The sequence below is a fragment of the Amphiprion ocellaris genome, chromosome 18, assembly GCF_022539595.1.
Source record: "Amphiprion ocellaris isolate individual 3 ecotype Okinawa chromosome 18, ASM2253959v1, whole genome shotgun sequence".
NCBI lineage: Eukaryota > Metazoa > Chordata > Actinopteri > Pomacentridae > Amphiprion > Amphiprion ocellaris.
Window position 1 is genome coordinate 10,263,909 of NC_072783.1, and position 19,650 is coordinate 10,283,558.

General features: G+C 36.9%; 1 protein-coding gene across 11 annotated transcripts in view; it reads right to left on the reverse strand.

The window, feature by feature from the left end:
* Nucleotides 1-19,650, reverse strand: part of LOC111582683 (SRC kinase signaling inhibitor 1-like) — a 221,001-nt gene that overhangs the window by 93,958 nt on the left and 107,393 nt on the right. For 10 of the 11 annotated variants that reach the window (XM_055004312.1, XM_055004311.1, XM_055004310.1 and 7 more), the window contains one exon: nt 11,573-11,599. The exons of the other annotated variant lie outside the window; for it this stretch is intronic. In XM_055004312.1, coding sequence (XP_054860287.1) covers nt 11,573-11,599 — 27 coding nt within the window. The remainder of the gene's footprint in view (nt 1-11,572; nt 11,600-19,650) is intronic. 11 annotated transcript variants of the gene reach the window in all.

Sequence of the window (19,650 nt, forward strand, 5' to 3'; positions counted from 1 at the left end):
TTAAATCTGTTACCAGCTGTAGTGCCATCATGGTAGGATGCTGATAGGCCAAGGAGACAAATTTCTGTATCACTGTGTCTGAATTTAGGCTTCCTACAGTGAAACAAAAGCGCTAAGATTAGGTCAAAGTGGATAAACAGCTCCTCTTCAAGCACGCTCTGAAAACAAACCTACACATTTTTTTTTAGGATAAACACTAGAAAAACTACATTTTTTAATCACTTCAGCAGAACGTTGTTAAACAGTCTGAGGATAATACAGTCAGGAAGGCATTTATTTAACTATTTCCTCTGCTTTGTCACTATGGTTACTTTAACAAAATCCCACCAGCAATAGGCTCCATTTATAATTCCCCCGCAAATGAAGACGGCTGATGAATAAGTGGAATAGTGGCGACAGCTTCAATAGGATCCCCTTTCCCTATCTGAGCCCACAGTACGGCACATTCCTCCAAATTAAACACCGAGGCGACGGAGGAAGACAATGGGCCGTGATTACTCTGGCCTCTCCAGACAGAAAGACAAGAGCATGAGAGAACGCAAAACGGAGCATTAATATTTGTATAAGTGAGGCTGGGAGCGATGAAAAGGAGGGAATTATGCAGCACTCTGCTCCATTGTGTCTTTGACAGTGTCAGCAGCAGTAGCAGCCTGGAAATGTGTGTTCTCATCCATATTTACAGCCTCCACGACCACTGCAGGTCCGTTTGCATCTAATTGTTTGCTAATGTGCGATGTGTTTTTTTGCGGCAGGGGTACCACCCATGTTTGCGTGTGCATTTAGTGAGCTGGAAAAGGCAGCGCGACATCAAAGGGACGACTATTAAACACACACTCTGCCTCACACATGGGCTCGGCAGTGCTCTGCTGCAGGGGTTTCCATTGCATCAGAAGAGGAGGCGAGGCTCCCCGACTCCCCGAGAGGAAGGGGAGCGATAACCAATCCTGCATGAGCTGCAGACCAGCAACAAACGGAGGGGATCGGGGGGGAACAGCCTGAATGTGTGTTTGTCACCAGCCAACAGACGACAGAAAGCTGCTGCTACTGTACATGAACATGATAACAAGGTTTTCCTGCACAGATGAATTTCTGGCAGACGTTTTTATCCAGAGCCAAAACTGTGGCTTCATTTACTGAAGCATAATAAGCCTGTTTGTTCATCAAATGGTCAGAAATGACAGAAAAATGCACATATTTTCTGTAACAAACAGCGTATATCAGGTCAGAAAGTACGAGCTTCCTGCAGTTAAAAAAAAACGAAACATTTTTACAAGATTAATTTTGAAAGAGCTCCTGTATAGCACAGTTACACGTTTATAATTTCATTTTTGTGGCTATAAAACACACTGAAGGATAGAAAAAAAAAGCCAAAAAACAGAATATAGTCCCTTAAAAATACTTGTCTTCATCGTGAGTGAAAGGACACATAATAATTAGCCTCCAGGAATGGACATTTTCGCTGTCTGGGGATACTTTAATTGAACCTATCGCCTGTATTTTTGTCCATTCACATCATTTATGTATTTATTTTTACATATTTAAAGCTAATTTGTCTCCAGTTGCCACAATTGAATCAGGTCAGTTTGTTGCCTTTAATATTTTAAAGTTCTTTAGAGCCACAAAAACACATTAATGGGAAACGGTGAGGTTCAAATAAGTGTGAATTATCGTTAAAATGTGTTTTAGTAAATTATTTAAGGTTGTATAAGATTGTCAGATGTAAATAATTTTTTATAACGTGCATTTATCCCTTCCATTAAAAACACTAAAGAAGCAGTAGACTCTTATTTTGTTAACAGTTCACACAATGCCTTTACAGTTTTTTCTGATTGCATAAACACTAAAAACCAACACCTTGTACTCAAGGAGCAAAGCACTGGACCAGATTTTCACCACTATAAACACAAAGTCTGCCTCACACTTTTTGCAGAGCAAAACACACAGTGATTTGCGAAACACTAAACACACTTGTAGACATTAGACACAGAAGTATATCATGATGTCACTTCCTTGCAGCTCCAAAGCACTGGCTGACAAATCACCACACCCATGAGCCAGTTGGTTAAACACACACATCAGGTGTGCAAACACACATGATTGCTTTATTGTAGACACACTAATCAGGTTTGAGCACTATAAAACCACCATCATGCCAATATGGGCCCTTACAACACAGATCACATTCTCACATTTTTGGACCGATTGCACAACCTCGTTACAGTAATTAACCACATGCACCAGATGCAACACATTGTCATCTGGGACAAAAAGTGTTCTAAGTTTTCCACAGCAGTGTGTAACTGTTTCAAACAGAATTAAGCCTTATGAAATGTGTGTGATTCATATGGTAACATAATGTGGTTTTTATGAATGTGTATATTGTTTTTACAAGAGTGTTTCATTTTGCACAGGATCTGAGGTGTTCTGCATATTGTGTGTGGGGTTGTGTTAGTTATGTGTAGTGTTTTGAAGTTCAGAGCCCTATTTTCAAAATCGTGCTTAAGCAATCGTAAAAAACTGTAACAGAAGCAGTTTTTCTCTTTACTCTTAAAACTTGAATTATGAGCTCAAACAACCTCTAAATCTATTATCAAAAACCTAATTAGATCCATATTTTTTCTATTCTATTTTCAATTAATCTGGTGCCAGAATTTTGTGGTTTTCTTTACTTAAATGAAGACATTTCAATCATAAATTGACACAGAAAACAAACAAATTGGTGCATAAATGCCATGCTGAGTCACCTGGATGAGATACCTGAGGCTGTTTTCATACAAAATGCTGTAAAAATATGAACATTTTAACAGGTTTTAACTGCAGTTTTTGAAACAATCTGCTGTTATTTTACAGATTTTTCCTTGTTTTGTGAAATTACAGATAACTATTGAGAAAAGTACACCAAAACTGTATAAAAAAAAAAAAAAAAAAAAGAATTTGTATAAATGGTAATTTGCTCTTTCATAACATTTGAATGTAAAAACAAAACAAAACATTACACTACGGTTTTTAAGGTGTTTGTTTCTGGCGTATTTGCTGTCAAATTTTCACTCCAGCATTGTAATCATGGGTGGAAGTTTTATTTGAAGATTTGGGGAACACATTAGGAGAGGCGTCGTCCCCGCAGGAAATTCTGAACTCTTAATTAATTTCATATTTAATTATTCACCACTTAATTTCATGCATTCTGGTGAATTTATATGCACCAATTTGTTCCTTTTCTGCACCAATTTATGGTGGAAATGTCTTCATTTAAGTGAAGAAAAACACAAAGTTCAGGCACCAGATTAATTAAAGATAGAACAGAATAAATATGGCTCTAACTAGGCTTTCAACAACAGATTTAGAGGTTGTTAATTCATATTTTGAGAGTAAAGTGGAAAACACTGCTTCTGTTAAAGGCATTGTGCAAAATATTAGCAAAATAAGAGTCTTCTGCTTCTTTTATGTTTTTAATGGAAGGGACAAATACACGTTCTAAAAATTATTTACATCTGACAATCTTATACAACCTTAAATAATTTCTTGAAACACACTGGATGATAATTCATGCTTATTTTAAACACGCATTTCCCCATTAATGTGGTGTTTTGTGGCTCTGAAGAACTTTCAAATATTAAAGGTGACAAACTGACGTGACTTTATCAGGACAATCGGAGTAATCTGCCTTTGAATTTAGAAAAAATCTGCCTCAAATATGTAAATAAACAGTGTGAATGTGTGAATATACGTTCGATTAGTTCAATTAAAGTCTCTCCACGTAGCAAAACGACTCATTTTTATGTTTCCTTCTAGTTTGAATAAAGAATAAGGCTTTTTTTCTGTCCTTCAATGTGTTTTATAGCCCCAAAAATGAAATTATAAACCTGTAAATGTGCTACATAGGAGCTTTTAAAATGAATCTTGCAAAAAAAAATTTTATGGAAACCTACTTTCTGACCCGATACATGCTGTTTTGTTTGACTTCCTTTTATTTTAACTGCATGGATTTTCTTTAAATGTAGCATTATCTGATGCTTTTCTCACATTTCTTTTGGATCCTTTTTTAAATATTTGTGAGCGTTTGTATAATAAAACTCTACATAATCTACAGTCTCATCATAGTAACAGAGGAATATGTAAACCAGCTCAACATTGTGGCTCATAGTTGTGTTTTGGGACAACAGTGCAGCTTTAAGAAATAGAATATACACTCAGTATTGTTGCTTGGTTTTGGTTTTATCCTCTCAGCTTCATCCTTTTGACATTTTAATGTGAAACACGGCAAACATTTTTACATTTTCTGTCTGATTCTAAAGCAGCAGCTCTGCTATTGTTCCATCAGAGGAAATCTTCCAGCACAGTTTATATTCGCTGCGTCAGCAGTAGGTATGCAAGGAGCCGTTCAGATTATCAAGTAATTTTTTGGTTAAGATGCTGTAAGCCGCGGTAAGTGCTTAGGTTGCATATGCACAGCAGCACAGTCTCCTTCAGGCTACATCCAAATAAAGGTCAAAAGGGTTTGTTCAATATAAAGTATAATTTATTCAAGTCTGAGGTGGAACTAAACATGCATTATGGCCGTTTGTTGGTCTTTATATTCCGGCGTTGGTTTGTCATGCTGAGAGGGAAAACATACTTACATTTCAGGTTAAAACCACCTGCATGTTCGCTCTGTCTTCACTGAATCTGTGCTTTTTTTTTTCTATTTTGTTGGATTTAGAACTTAAAGGGCAGGCGTGTTTTCTCACTTATCTTTACTTTTATGTAGGATTTTAAACCATTTTCAAAATTAAAGTCCACTTTTGTTCATAGGAGGTAAATTAATCTTCATTAAAAAAATAAAAACTAAAACCCAGCAATACGATTTTCCATTCAAGTTATTTTCTGTATTGATAGCTTAGGTTTCTACAAAAGCCCAAAATCTCTGAAATTTAAAATTTCATGACATAGTAGATTATTCTGCAAATTATATATAAAGCTCATAAAGAAAGTTTACCAGTCAATGTCCAGAACAGATTTGCAAAAAGTGGAAGTAAGTAAAAGGAACAGAAATCTTTGTAAAACGAAGATTTAGGACCAAATTAATGGAATGTTGCATTTTTGTAAAAGGGGTCAATTTATGGAACAATCTAGACGACAAAAGAATCTAAATCACACACAAGATTTTAAAATGCAGTTAAAATCAGCATATTATTAAAATACAAAGGAATAAAGTAAGAGTATCACAGTGAAAGAAAACTCAGTGGCTGTGCAGGCCTCTCAGACTTTATAGTCATTTTGTTTGTTGCTTGTTTTTAATGCTCAATGTAAACTAACTGTTTGCTATAAAGGGGCGGATTACATACGTTTATTATTCTTTCTGCTCCCTTTCATTCAGAAGTTGTATTGCATTAGATTGCTTTTTTCTTTTGTCAATGAATGAAATAAAAACTAACTAACTAACTAAAACATTAATCCATCATTTTTTGCATGGACGGATACCACAAGTGGTATGCATGAAATATTTTCTTTTTAATTGCTGATCAACGAGAAATCTGATGCTCTTAGACTTATACAACAGGAAATGGCATTATGTTAGTAAATTAGTATTTTAAAGGTTAAAATCCTGAAAATGAATGTACATTGGGTTATTCAGATGCTGGATGGAGTGAAAGTGGAAAACAACATTTATATATATTGTTGATAAAAAGCATCAATGTTGTTGCTAATCACTGACATGTCCCAGATAGTGATAATAATAAAAAAAAAAAATACCCTTAATATTTATTATATATAAACTAAAATTTAAACCATTAACATTATTATTTGGTAGTTACAATCAGGTTGATATGTAACATTTGTATGACTCTTTTTGACAGATAATTTTGTCTGTAAGGTCCTGGGTGTGTGATAATCGGACAAAATATCCTTTAATGTCTTTTGATTTAAAAAAAAAAAAAAAACTCCATAAATAACAGTGGCGTTATGTAAGAAATTTTGTATTTAGGGAGTTTCATTTCTAAAAATGGATGAATATTTAGTTGTTATGGTCAGGACAGATGTTGGTTAAAAAATGTATTAAGGGAAAGTGGAAAGTAATATTAATGTCCAATACTGTTAAGACAGTTTGACGTGGACAGCTTTGTCCTTAATGTCCTGGGAGGGTTTTAAATCAGACACTGCATAAAAATAATAATGCTTAAGAATCAATGTTGTCAGACGGTGATGACAAAAAAAAATCCCCTTAGAATTTAAAATATGTAAAATACTTTTACATACACTACTTTTCAAAAGTTTGGGGTCACTTAGAAATGTCCTTATTTTTGAAAGAAAAGCAGTTTTATTCAATGAAGATAACATTAAATGAATGATAAATCCAGTCTAGACATTGTTAATGTGGTAAATGACTATATTCTAGCTGGAAATGTTTAATGGAATATCTCCATAGAGGTACAGAGGAACATTTCCAGCAACCATCACTCCTGTGTTCTAATGTTACATTGTGTTAGCTAATGGTGTTCAAAGGCTAATTGATGATTAGAAAACCCTTGTGCAATTATGTTAGCACATGGATAAAAATGTGAGTTTTCATGGAAAACACGAAATTGTCTGGCTGACCCCAAACTTTTGAATGGTATAGTATGCCAGTCCACATCCTTTTTCACAAAAAACAACTGTGGCATTATGTAAGCAAACTAGTATTTAACAGGTTAAAATCCTGAAAATAACAAACAATTGGTAGCTATGATCAGGAATGATGCTGGTTCAAAAATGGAACTTAAAGAAAGTGGAAAATAACACAAATAAATAACATTTTAATGGAAGTTTCTTGATCATTTTTGTCTGTAAGGACCTCCATGTTACTTCTTCAGATCAAAACACAAAGGTTAAATGGCATCGATCTTTCATGTCTAAACAACACAACAGAAGGAACATCCTGACTTTGATTAATTTGGTCCAAACCTGCTGGGAGTGAACTCAGTCTTTAACTTCATCTTTGCAGTATTTTTCAGTCTGGAAACTTGAAACCAGCTGGAGCTGCCAAGTAAGAAGAACGATGGCACGAAGCTGCTGCTGACTGATGACCACTAACGGCTCTGTTTTCACATTAATTTGTACATTTCACATTATTTACATATCAGTCCTGCCAGTTCTTGGTAAAACTGTCCAACTCCGAGTAGAAACAAGGTTGTGCTTGGATGGTGGGACTCTGAGGGCAAACTCAGTAATCCTGCCGGCAGACCAAGTGTTTGGAGCAGCGTGGGCTTAAATTTGGCTCGTGAGTTTAGCTTCATGTCAACTAATCCCATCTCCCATATTTTCTGTCACTAAGTAAAGTGTGTAATAGAGTCGAGATTACATTAATATTAACGCAGGAAATAAGAGGCCATGAATAATCTTTTCCTACTGACACACACAACGCTTCCACCACTGTCTTAGTAATGTCACAGCATCACTACACTCCGAGAGCTCGTCTTCAGCTAGTCGAATAATAACCCGAGTGTAACTACCCCGCGGGCTGGAGGAGCCAAAACTTGCAAGCGAGGCACATTCAGCTGAGCAACTTTACACCTACAAGGTGCTGGCATTGTGATTAACAAAATGTGCAAAATGTGCCTTCAGCACAGCAGGACCATGTTAGGGCATAAATTGATGCTGAAGCTTCAAGAAAAGTCAGAAGTTCACTTAAGTTATCAGACTGCACCATGTGAGGTACGTGAAGGTTTGCATGAAATTCACACACAGTCCAGACAATAGTTAATAGATTTTACCGAAAAGCATAAATGTCAGATTCATTGTGGGACTAAAGGGAACATGAGAGGATTAGCGGTGTAACAGTACAGGTATATATCCTGAAGGACACTGAGTACGGTACATCCCGTGGTCCAAACAATTACAGACTATTTATGAAGTCACCATCCTGGAACAGAAATTGTAGAACCAGAATTCCACCCAGAACATTGAGGTAGCGCACCTGTCAGTGTCCAGCAGTTATAGCATGCTAGCTGAGTTAGCGTAACTGTCAGAAACTTTAGATTTGCTCATTAATTTTCTGTTATATTTTTCTTCACCTTGTGAATCTCTTGTTGTTTAACTTCCTCCCTTTGTCTGTTTTTCCCTCCTTGCCCTGATGATTCCCCTTACTGTATTTGTAGTCCAGCATCTTCTATTGTTCTTGGCTAGTATGTCTTGTTTTGTCTCATGTCTACCTACCCACTGTACCTTCTGAAGTTTTGTTCAGTTATTTCCTCTTTTATTTCGTAAGGATCCCTGTCCTTGTGTGTCTCTTGCTGTTGAACTTTCTCCCTTTGTCTGGTTTTCCCTCCTTTTCAGATTGCTCTGATTAGTCCCCTTACTGTATTTATAGTCTAGTGTTTTCCTTTGTTCTCATCCAGTTTGTTCTGTTTTGTCTCTTGTCTGCAAACTTGCTGTACCTCCTGCAATTTTTTTCAGTTCTTACCTGTTTTATTTTGTAAGGATCATTGTCTTTGTGTGTCTCTTGTTGTTTACCGTCCTCCTATTGTCTGTTTTTACTTCCTTTTATGATTGCCCTTATTAGTCTGTGTCTTAGTTCCCTTAGTGTATATATATCTAGTGTCTTTCATTGTTCTCGTCTAGTTTGTTCTCTTTTGTCTTCTACCTATTGCTTTACCTGCTGTGGTTTTGGTCAGTTATTTCTCCTTTCATTTTGTAAAGATCTCTGTCCTTGTGTGTCTCTTGTTGTTATACTTGCTCCCTTTGTCTGGTTTTCCCTCCTTTTTTTGTTGCCCTAATTTGTCTGTGTCTTAGTTCCCTTAGTGTTTTTATGTCCATCGCCTTCCATTGTTTTTGGCCAGTTTATCTAGTTTTGTCTCTTTTTTGCAGCTCTACTTTAGTAATACCACATTAGTTTCCACCTGTTTGCAACCTTGCTCTGTCTAAAGGGTTACCTGCCTGGTTGATTACCTCGTGTACAACTGCCTGAAATGTTTCCCCATGTTCATCATCTGTCTCTGGTTGCACATTTAGTTTTTTGATACCTTCTGTTGCCATGTTTTTGTTACCCTTTTGACTGTTTTTGGCAAATCTTTGCTAGCTTCCTATGCTTTCAATTTATCTGGACTCCAGTTTCTTTAGCTTTTTTGTTTAAGCTCACCTTTTGTTTTGTTTTTTTTAAATATCTGCCTGTGGTGCATTTGGATCCTTTAATCATCAGTCCATGGCAGCCAACACACAAGCACCAAAAATTGCAGTTCCGCTAATGTCCACTAGATGTTGGCTCCAAATGTCAGTCAATCCCCATAGCCCTTCATGGTAAAATGTCCAACTTTACAGCAGAAATAAACATAATTACAGCATGGTACAAACATTTTTTTGGTCTCTATAGTTAATTTTCTCATTTATGATGAGTGTACAGGGCTTGGATTTTTATATAACTCACTCATTTTAGTTGTACTAAGGGTTAAATTTATGCATAATTAAGGGAGCAGAAAGTTGGTATGATCACAGGACAGACTATGGCCCAGACATATTTGCAGGGTCCACCTTAGCTCCTCTCTTAGCTTATTTTTGATTCCTGCAGACGTTGCACTACTTTGAGGACAGTAATGTCCACATTTTTAACAGATGTTTGACAGAAGAGTTTAAGAATTCACCTGCATTAAACTCTATACAGAAAAGGGGGTCTATGTCACCACTTATCAGGCACTTATAATCCTGAGATCCTTCCCCAGGTAGTTTCATGGCATTTCACTCCTCGTTTGAGTCTCAGGTCATAAACAAGCCTTACATCATGGGTTGCAGTAACAACCTGGAACATCCCATCAGTTAGAGTTCTTAGATGAAGGTTCTCTTCAAGAACCAAAAAGACGTGCAGTTGCCTTCAGTCATCCACATAAGCAACACCAGACCTATTTAAATCTCTGAAAACATGGGAGTTGTGGGCAGCAATCCACAGATCTGGAAACATGCCTTCACAGAGGGAGGATTTTGAAAGCAGGAGCAGAAATCTAAGCTGTAAGCAGCAGCATCGAGGCTGAACTGAACCACACATTGTACTTCACACAACAGCTGGATCGTTTTGCCACCTTTTCAGGATATTTTCCAGGCTCAGAATCGGCCTGCACATGACAATAAGCGTGATGAGTCCATGTACAGTAAAGGCAATGAGTCTGTCACCTTCATGACAGAAATCTGTGCATTTTCCTGTTGTTTCTCACCATCTGATAATCAAAAATGTTTACTATGCTTGAGTAAATAAAATTCTAATCAACAAAACTGGTTAAAAATACATAGATGTTTTCATTCTAAATTCATACACACACACACACACACACACACACACACACACACACATATATACATATACATATATATACACATATATATACATATACACACACACACACACACACATATATATATATATATATATATATATCTTTTAAACTCGTGAAAGACTCGAGGCCACTACATGTTGAGTTATTTTTTTATTTAATTCGTTTCTCTTAAGAGTCTGTACATATTTTTGATTTGTTATATATATATATATATAAATATATATATAGGATATATATATAGGATAGATAGATAGATAGATAGATAGATAGATAGATAGATAGATAGATAGATAGATAGATAGATAGATAGATAGATAGATAGATAGATAGATAGATAGATAGATAGATAGATAGATAGATAGATAGATAGATAGATAGATATTAGGACTTGGAAAATATTTAAAAACTATTATTTTACAGATTTTCTACTAAAACAATAGAAGAAATGGTATTACTTTACATGTTGACTTAAAAAAAATTAACAGGCGAAAACTACACAATGTCCGTCTCAGAATTCCATATTTTTATATATAATAATTCATTCAATTTAAATGACATAAACTATAATTTTACAGATATATTCGTTGTTACGCTAAATGAAATTTTGGATATTTGGATTTGGAAAAAGTTAAACGATTTTTAAAACTACTATGTTACACACTTTCTCTGTTTTGTTAAACTACTTATATCTACTAAAATCATACAAAAAGGGGTATAACTTTACATTTACAAAAAAAGAGGCAAAAACTGCATAATTTCCACATTGAAAATCTGAATTTTTATATATAGTAATTCATTCTTTTACAACATATGATTGTAAACTTACAGTTTTTATTGTATTTAAATTGTCTGAAAATATTATTATTATACAGATATTTGCCAATATTGTTGCTGTTTTTACAGCTAATGAATGTTACAGTATTTTTCCATTTTCAACTTTAGATTTACACTGTTTTGTACAACCATAAGGACATAGTGGCACTGAGCAATGATTCTCAGGTGGATAAAAATATTACTTGCGCATCTGAAACTCATGGTGTATATTTCCTGGCTGCCACCACTCAATCGCCATTTCAAACCAACATTTTTGTTCAAATGCTGAGGCAGAAACATCGCAGCACAAGACAGCAAACAGAGTTAAAGAGGAAAGTGTGCGCTGACATGTGACCAAGACTGAATGCAACGGAGAGAAGGCAAGCAGGCATGCAAAGAAACAATGGAGTTATCCTGTTAGAGACAAATCCACACAGAGGCACAGATTTACAGCCAAACACAAACACAATATTGGCACTGACCTTGAAGCTCCAGTAGTTTGGTTGTTGCTAGAGGGGGAGAAGGAAAAACAAAGAGCAAAGGAGACAGAAGAGGGGCAGGGAGGGTAAAGAGGGGAGAGGAGAGGATCGAGGGTGAGATTTTTTCCCCAAGTGTCAAGCAGCAAAACACCACAATACAAAAGATCGGGCGACAGGACGGCTGGTTAGAACCAGAGCCGGAAAAAAAAATGCTTCATCACTCCAAGTAACAGTGTGACTAATGAAGTTTTAGAGGTGTTTTTAAGCAGTGAGAGACTCTAAGACCACAAACTGACGTAAAGGTTAACCAAACTAACCACTAAACTGCCTGATTTTTGCACATTAGTCCTGGTGAGAAAACGACGTGCTAATTATTGTGATGATAGCCAGATTGACTTGCGCTGTCCTTCACTGCCATCATAATAGGACTTTAATTGCTTGTAATTGCTTCTCAGCAATTAATCAAATGTTTACAGTGACTTCACACAGGCGGCTCCTAGAACCGGTCCAGCGGCCAAACGGTCTCCGTGGATACAGTCGGCTGGCGTCCGCCCAGCAGCAGGATTAAAGCGAAGCACAGACACTGGATTAAGGAGCTGCCATTTTCACTTTATGTGGAGAGAAGCCAAGACTCAGGTCAACATCCTCTGGTTCCTTAAAATACAGATACTGAGGCAGCGTGTGCTTTTCCACGACGTTCTGCAGATACGTTTATCTGTTAATGTACACAATGTGGCCTCAGGTATGTAGCTAATTATACTGAAATACCTTTTAACTGACAGATTTGAAGCATCGCCTCTTTTATTTCAACACACACCACAATTTACTGCCTCGGCTAACACGTCTTGTATGGTGAAAAGCCATTTTTATTGCATTTTGTATGTTTTTTAACCTTGGAGGTGTAAAATAAAAGCTGATGACTATCCAGATGTTCTCCTTCCTTGAAACAGGAAACCAACATAGACAACATCCTTCTACAGCCACAAAAACACCTGATGCACCTGGCTGGATTTCAAACTGCACCATTATGGTGGAAACTTTTGCAAAAATTACAAATACAGTTCATCTCTGAAGACATTTCAGGCAAGAAATAAGCCATGCAGCTGCTGGAACTGTCTTCGTTTTAGTTTTAAAGTTTTTCAGGAGTTTCCAGAAGCAGCATATTACACTTGATGCCCATTTGCATAAAGAGACTTTAACTTTATGCAAATAAGGAGCAGCCTTGACAAAGAATTAGAAGGAGAGAAATAATAAATCCTGTGGACTTTAAGGCTGGCAATATTCTATGTTTTCTATTATTCTCAAAAATTCCCAATAAAGAAATCAAGAATGTGTAGTTCCTGACCTCCCCAGTCTGTCTGCATTGGTCAACCCCAAGTCCACTGGCTCTAACTGAAGACTGACCTCTTTAAAAAACTGACAACAAATTTAGTTTCCTTTCTTAAGAAGCCTGAATAATTTCCTAAACCCGCTGCAGCATCGAGCAAATGTCACTGAAATGAGTCGAAACGCTGCATGAGTTACAGACAATTTTCAGCTGCAGATTATCACACATTTGGTGGTTTAGTGGTTATTTGTGGCAGCACTGAGTCAAAATATGTTGTAATTCAGGAACACGTCTCCCAGTGCAACAGTGTGGCTCAATAATATGCTTCTATTAGCTTTAATGGAGCTCTGTAAAGAAACTATCGGGCTTTCAAAGACAGACTGAACTTGTTAGTAGTGTCAATTGATTGTTATTTGTTTCGTTGGTTTTTTTTTAAAATGGGATTTGCTGACAAGAAAAATATGCAACATCTCCAGACTTATTCATTAACACTTGGAGTCATTACAGACTACAAAGAAGTGAAGGAGCAGCCTTGTTTTAGACGTTTATCCTGCTGTGGTTCGGCCTCTGCTGAGATAATTGCTTCCCTGAGATTTCTTCGCTTTTTCACTTGTAGTTATGAATTATCTTAAGCTCTGCAGTTGTGAGTATGAACTTCAGCAGCACCACGAAGCTCTTGTGGCACATTCCTTGAAACTACATCCAGAAACTATCAATTATTAACAACAGTAGTTGACTAAACGGTGGGGGAGAGTGGTGCTTGCAGCATAATCTGTCCACGAAAGGGAATTCTAAGGCTACAGCAGATGTAGGTCCACGAAGAAATGTTCCCAGTTAAATGTCGAGGAATTTTACTGGCCACCACATTAAACCTCAGGATCCCAAAACCAACTATGGTCAGTGTGAAAGGCCTGTTGTCTTTATTAAAAATGCCAAATTTAAATTAATTATCAATCAGACACTGTGAAAGCAGAAACAACCACTGCATTTTCAACTTTCTGACGGTCTTTGAACGAATCATGTGATGTGTAGTTCCACTGGGAAAAGTGAACTAAATTTAAGTTTAATAGTTTGTCAAAAAAATTTAGAAAAATCACCACAAGATTCTGTTAAAAACAAAAAATTCTGTTGTCCTCTGCAAAACTGAGAAGCCATTACTGACTCAGCTACGACCAACAGTGACATTGCTAAAATTCAGAGATTATTCGGCTGAATTAGAGAGATTGACAGCAAAATAAATCAGAATCAATCAATAAAATGAATGCAGCATGGCTCAAAAACAGCAAACAGAGCAGCAAGTTGCTGGACGATACATTCAGCATGGTGAAACATCTTTCTGGAGTCGATGAACAGACTAGAGTAAAAACACTAAAGTATCTACAATATGTAAAGCCACTATTTTTTTTTTTTTTCCAGTATTGGTTCCGCTGTGGTCACTTGGAAAAATGTTGTACATGTTGATTCCATTTTTTTCCAAACAAATTATGAACAAAATGTAACTTAAAATTATTTCTGACATTATCAGTTTATTATATACTAGAAATAGACATTTCTGAGTTCTTCTAGACTTCTACTGTTTGAACAGACGTGCGGGACTTTATATTCAAACGAAAAATGAGCCCACAATGAGGGAAAATGTGACAGGATAGAAACTAATTGGGGTTTAGAAGGTTATTCGACAAATTGTTGCGGCTTTTTTCGTATTTTATGTCCATACTTTCAGAAAAGCAGCAAATCCACACACTCAAGAAGCCGGAATCAGCGAAGACTTAAACTAAATAAATAAAAAAACAAAAAGACTCTGCGACTAAATATACGTTGCACAGTTGTACAGTCTTAGTAAACTGGAAACTGGTCAACACACACCGTCTACAACAGTAAACAGCCTCAAGCCTTTACTACAGTGTGTTTCTGCTGGCATGGTAACCAATCATCGGCGTCTTCATGCTCCAGAAAAATCAGCTGGATAGCCTGAAACCTGGGGAGTGAATAAATGGCCTCAGTTTGTCCACATGCCGGCGTAAAATATGCTGGTTCATGATTGGTATATGAGCTGCTAACAATTCTCTCTGTTTTTCCTGAATGGAACTTTAGAAAAAAGCCGCACTATTTCCCTGCACAGCTTCCACTCATTATGTCGGACTGACGAGTGGCTGAATGAGCTGAATCAGAAAACAGATCTAAACTCAAGGTCTCAGCACACTTCACTTCAGAGTCTTATTGAAGTCCTTCCACCAGCAAGAAAAAAAATAATGTAAAAGCAACAAATGATGGTGGCACTCCAGAGAGGGGACTTTGTGTAGACTACATAAAGCCACTATACTGTGTTCAATACCTCTTTTATGAGCTACTTAGTTGAGTTTCCTCCCATTAGAATGCCACATTTTCACTCCAATTAAACTGTTATTTAGCTGAATGTCTCAAAAAACAGTTAACAGTTTATGGTAGGATATTTTTAGTTTCCTCGACTATTAAACTTCCTACTGTAAAAATTATCCAATAAAATGTCCGATTACTATTTCACTGTTGAGATCCAGATGCATTGTAAATGAATTTCATCTGTTCCCACTTTTAAAATAACAAATAAAGAAAATTGCAAAGCTCAGCTGAGACATTTTATCTCTACTTGTTTGACAGTTTAGCTTATTTACCAAAAACAGCTAAGTTTAATCATTTAAGAGCCCATATTTTGCACATTTACAGGCTTAGAATTGCATTTTTTGGGGTCGAATTGAATACCTAATGTTCAAAAAAAAACTTTTCTCGTACTGTGTGAGAGGTAATCAAAAAGTAACGATAGTGTTCATGGTGAATATGCCACATAACACCACACTTAACACCACACTATCAACATCCTGTACTACACATGTTCTTTAGACCTCTGGTGGGTGAATATTTGGAGCTTTAAGGTGGAGCAGAGAGGCAACATTACATTCTATGTCAGATCTGGATGATTCAACCTTCATGTGGAGGATCATCACTGGTGATGGGAGGTGAGTCTGCAGCTTCCATCAAGAGAAGAAACAGCAATTTTTACAGCGGAGGAGATGCAGCCTCCAAGACCAGAGTATGAGCTTCAGGTTAGGGGCAATGAGAGCATGATCGCAGTTTTCTTCAACATTTCTGTGGTTGTGTATCGTGAATTTGTCTCTCAGAGTTGGACTGTCAAGGGAGAGTCCTATTGTTAACATCCTGAAGTGTCTGAGGAAGGATACAGGGGGTCCTCAGTTTACAACGTCCTCGACCTATGGTGTTTCGTCGTTACATTTGAACTGGTTATGTGGAACTAGTGGGTGAGCGGAGCGGACGAATACGTCGTCACGCTGCGCTGTAAGACGGCTTTGTTTACATTCTCCACATGTACACCACCTTAGATTGTGCTACATTCACTAACTTTTTGCCCTTGATTGTGTCTCCCAAGCGTAAGTCAGACTCTTCTGATGGCAATGCTTCGAAGAAAAGGAAAGCTATCTCCATGGAACTGAAATTTGATATAATAAACACTGAAGTTGTAAAAACAGTCCAGCATATTCTGTTATCTTCTTGTAAAATGACTCATACATGCATGAAAGTCATTGGTATTCAGGACTTTTCCAAAGAACTGATCAATATCGTGATGCACGTAACAGCTTTGTTCTGACTTGCGTGGAAAACTGACTTAGGTCAATCTGTAGGAACGCCGTAAGTCAAGGACCCACTGTGTTTGCCGCAAATGGCCTAAACTGGTGCATGATAACACATGGATGCTCCAATTTGCAGTCCATTCAATCACAATGCAAAATTGCATTTTTTTGCGGTCAAAACACCACAATCATCACTCCCTAACTGAGACTGCCATTGAAGGGTCAACATTTTGACACTGTTCAGAACAGCAGTCTCCGACCTTTTCTGGTTGGTTTCAAGCAAGACAATTTTCTACAGACCAGTCATCACGCAAATAACAAAAATAACAAATAACAATCAGTTTTTTTGCTCATTATTATAATTTAAAAAACGTGTCTTAGATGCATAAAATTAGTTTTTATTGCTGGATATGTATCTACTTTTTCTACTGTTTTAGCATCGAGTCGTTTGCTCCATTAATTTTGGGAGATGTTAGATTGACGGCTTAATTTAACGACAGTCAAGTGCAGGAAACGAGTACAGATGGAAGTGACAGGAAGACAATCTAGTAATGTTTCAAAATAAAACACCCTGTAGACTGTGCCGGAAACTAAATAAAGAACTGAATGTTTTTATTCTTTCTGTGCGACCCAGTACCAACTGGTTGGGGAACGCTGGTTTAGAGGACTCAGCGCTCGTTGCAGATGGTGTTTGATATATTTAAGCAACGGAACTTCCAGCGGGTGTTACAAGAGCTGTAGGAGCACTGGGAGCTTCGCATCTCTGCACGAAGCAATGACAGAAGCGATGGTGGCCAAATAAACACTACTGTTCAAAAGTTTGGGGTCACCCAGAATTTCATGTTTTCCATGAAAAATCACACTTTTATTCTTGTGCTAACATAACTGCACAAGGGTTTTCTAATCATCAATTAGCCTTTCAACACTATTAGCTAACACAATGTAGCATTAGAACACAGGAGTGATGGTTGCTGGAAATGTTCCTCTGTACCTCTATGGAGATATTCCATTAAAAATCAGCTGTTTCCAGCTAGAATAGTCATTTACCACATTAACAATGTCTAGACTGGATTCATGATTAATTTAATGTTATCTTCATTTAAAAAAAAAACTGCTTTTCCTTCACAAATAAAGACATTTCTATGTGACCCAAACTTTTGAAAAGTAGTGTATATCAGGTATGATTGTTAAAGATGCAGTCTCTGAACTTTTGGAAAAAAGTGTTGCAGCAAACAGAAATGCTCCATTTTAGTGCTTTAAAGGCCCACTCTCCTCTGATTGGTCTGCTGGACAAAAGTGAGCTAACACTGGTTATGTATCAATGAAAACAGAAGAAAAGCCTGGACTTCAAATAAGGCGTATCAAGCAGGTGAGGAATCGTGTTTTCTTGGGGTGACAATGACTTCCTTTGGCTTTTTAATTTTACATGCACAAAAAAAGAGCAACTATATAACACAGTAAAGGAAAGAAGGACACAAAGAGCACATTATAGGCTCTTTAACAGCACAACAAAGTATTGATTTCCCTCCATTGTGGTCCTTGTTAAAGCTCTGCTGATATGATGAACAGTTATGACAAGTGACACCTGCCTTCACACATTGATTGTACAGCTAAAGATTCCTATTAACAGCTACAACAACTAAGGGTTTCAAAGCTGAGATGTCCACACTTGGCGGTGTGTGTTGTCGCTCGATAAATCAATAGCAGGGAAGCAACTGACGATTATTCACACTGTTGATTAATCTCAGATTTAAATGACAAGTTGTTTGGTTTATAAATTGTCAGAAAATGGTGAAAAATGTCAATCAGTGTTTCCTAAAACCATCCTCAAATGTCTTGTTCGGTTCACGAACCAAAGACATTCAATTTACTGTGATAGAGGAGGAAAGAAATCAGAAAATATTCACATTCAAGAAGCTGGAGTGTAGAGAATTTAAACTGTATGACTTACTAATTATTCAAACTCACTTACAATAGTTGATTGAGTAGTTGACAACCATTCAACTAACTGAATAACTGCAGTTCTATTATGTCTAGAGCATTTTAAACATCTAGAGTTGAAAAAAATGATGTACATGTTAAAAACAGGTTGCTGAAAACATGAAATAACTAAAATAAAGACAAGTGAAATCAATCACAATCTAGTACAAGAAAAGCACTCAGAGCGCAGTACTCCACCAAGGCTGTTCATTCCCCCATATGGCACTGTCAGAAATGCAGCATTTGTTTATTAGTTATTGATGATCAGAAATCACATTTAACATAGATAACAAATTATTTAACATAGATGTACCCACAAACAAAATGATCTTTACTGAGCACAGGCGTGTGTTATGCATGTGTACGTTATGTACGGATACCGAATCACTTGACCTAAATATGTAATGGGTGGTGGGAATTGGTGGGACTCAGAAACACCTCCACAATTTAATCAATTGTTCCTTTTATCATTTCCCACAGATAAGTCCCGATAAGTCCACAGCAGTGGATTTGTAGTAGGATCACAATCATGTGACTGACAGCTGACGTAGCGTTCATTTGTTGTCATAGTTACAGTGACACCGTGTTGCGATCTCGCAATGATACAGAAATCTTTAACAAATCCATGGATCCAGACTATAAGCCACATCACTGCCAAAATCTAATCACTTGGTCCTTGTGTCATTTCTCACCTTCCCTGAAAATTTCATCCAAATCTGTTAGTCCGTTTTTGAGTAATGTTGCTAACAGACAGACGGACAGACAGACAAACGTACACCGATCATCACATAACTCTGCCGTGTTCCTTGGCAGAGTAAAAATACAGATAATAACCGAAAAAACAAGGCAAATCAGCTTGTAAATACAAAATTCTGAAATATGAATAAGACTAACACCAATAAAAAGCCACTGAAAACATTCTTGTGTCAATGGAGGAGGAACATTTGATTAAAAGATGAAGGTTATTCAAAGGATTTCTCTAAGAATAAGACAATATCACAATATGTGATTCAAACAGGGTGAGTCAACAGTAACTTATGTGTAGAACTCGTCACTGGCTGTTTGACTTTTAGTTTGGTTAAGAATGAGGGTTAAAGGAACAAACAATGAAGCAGCATCTTGGGTTTATCATTTAGAAAACATTGCAAAAT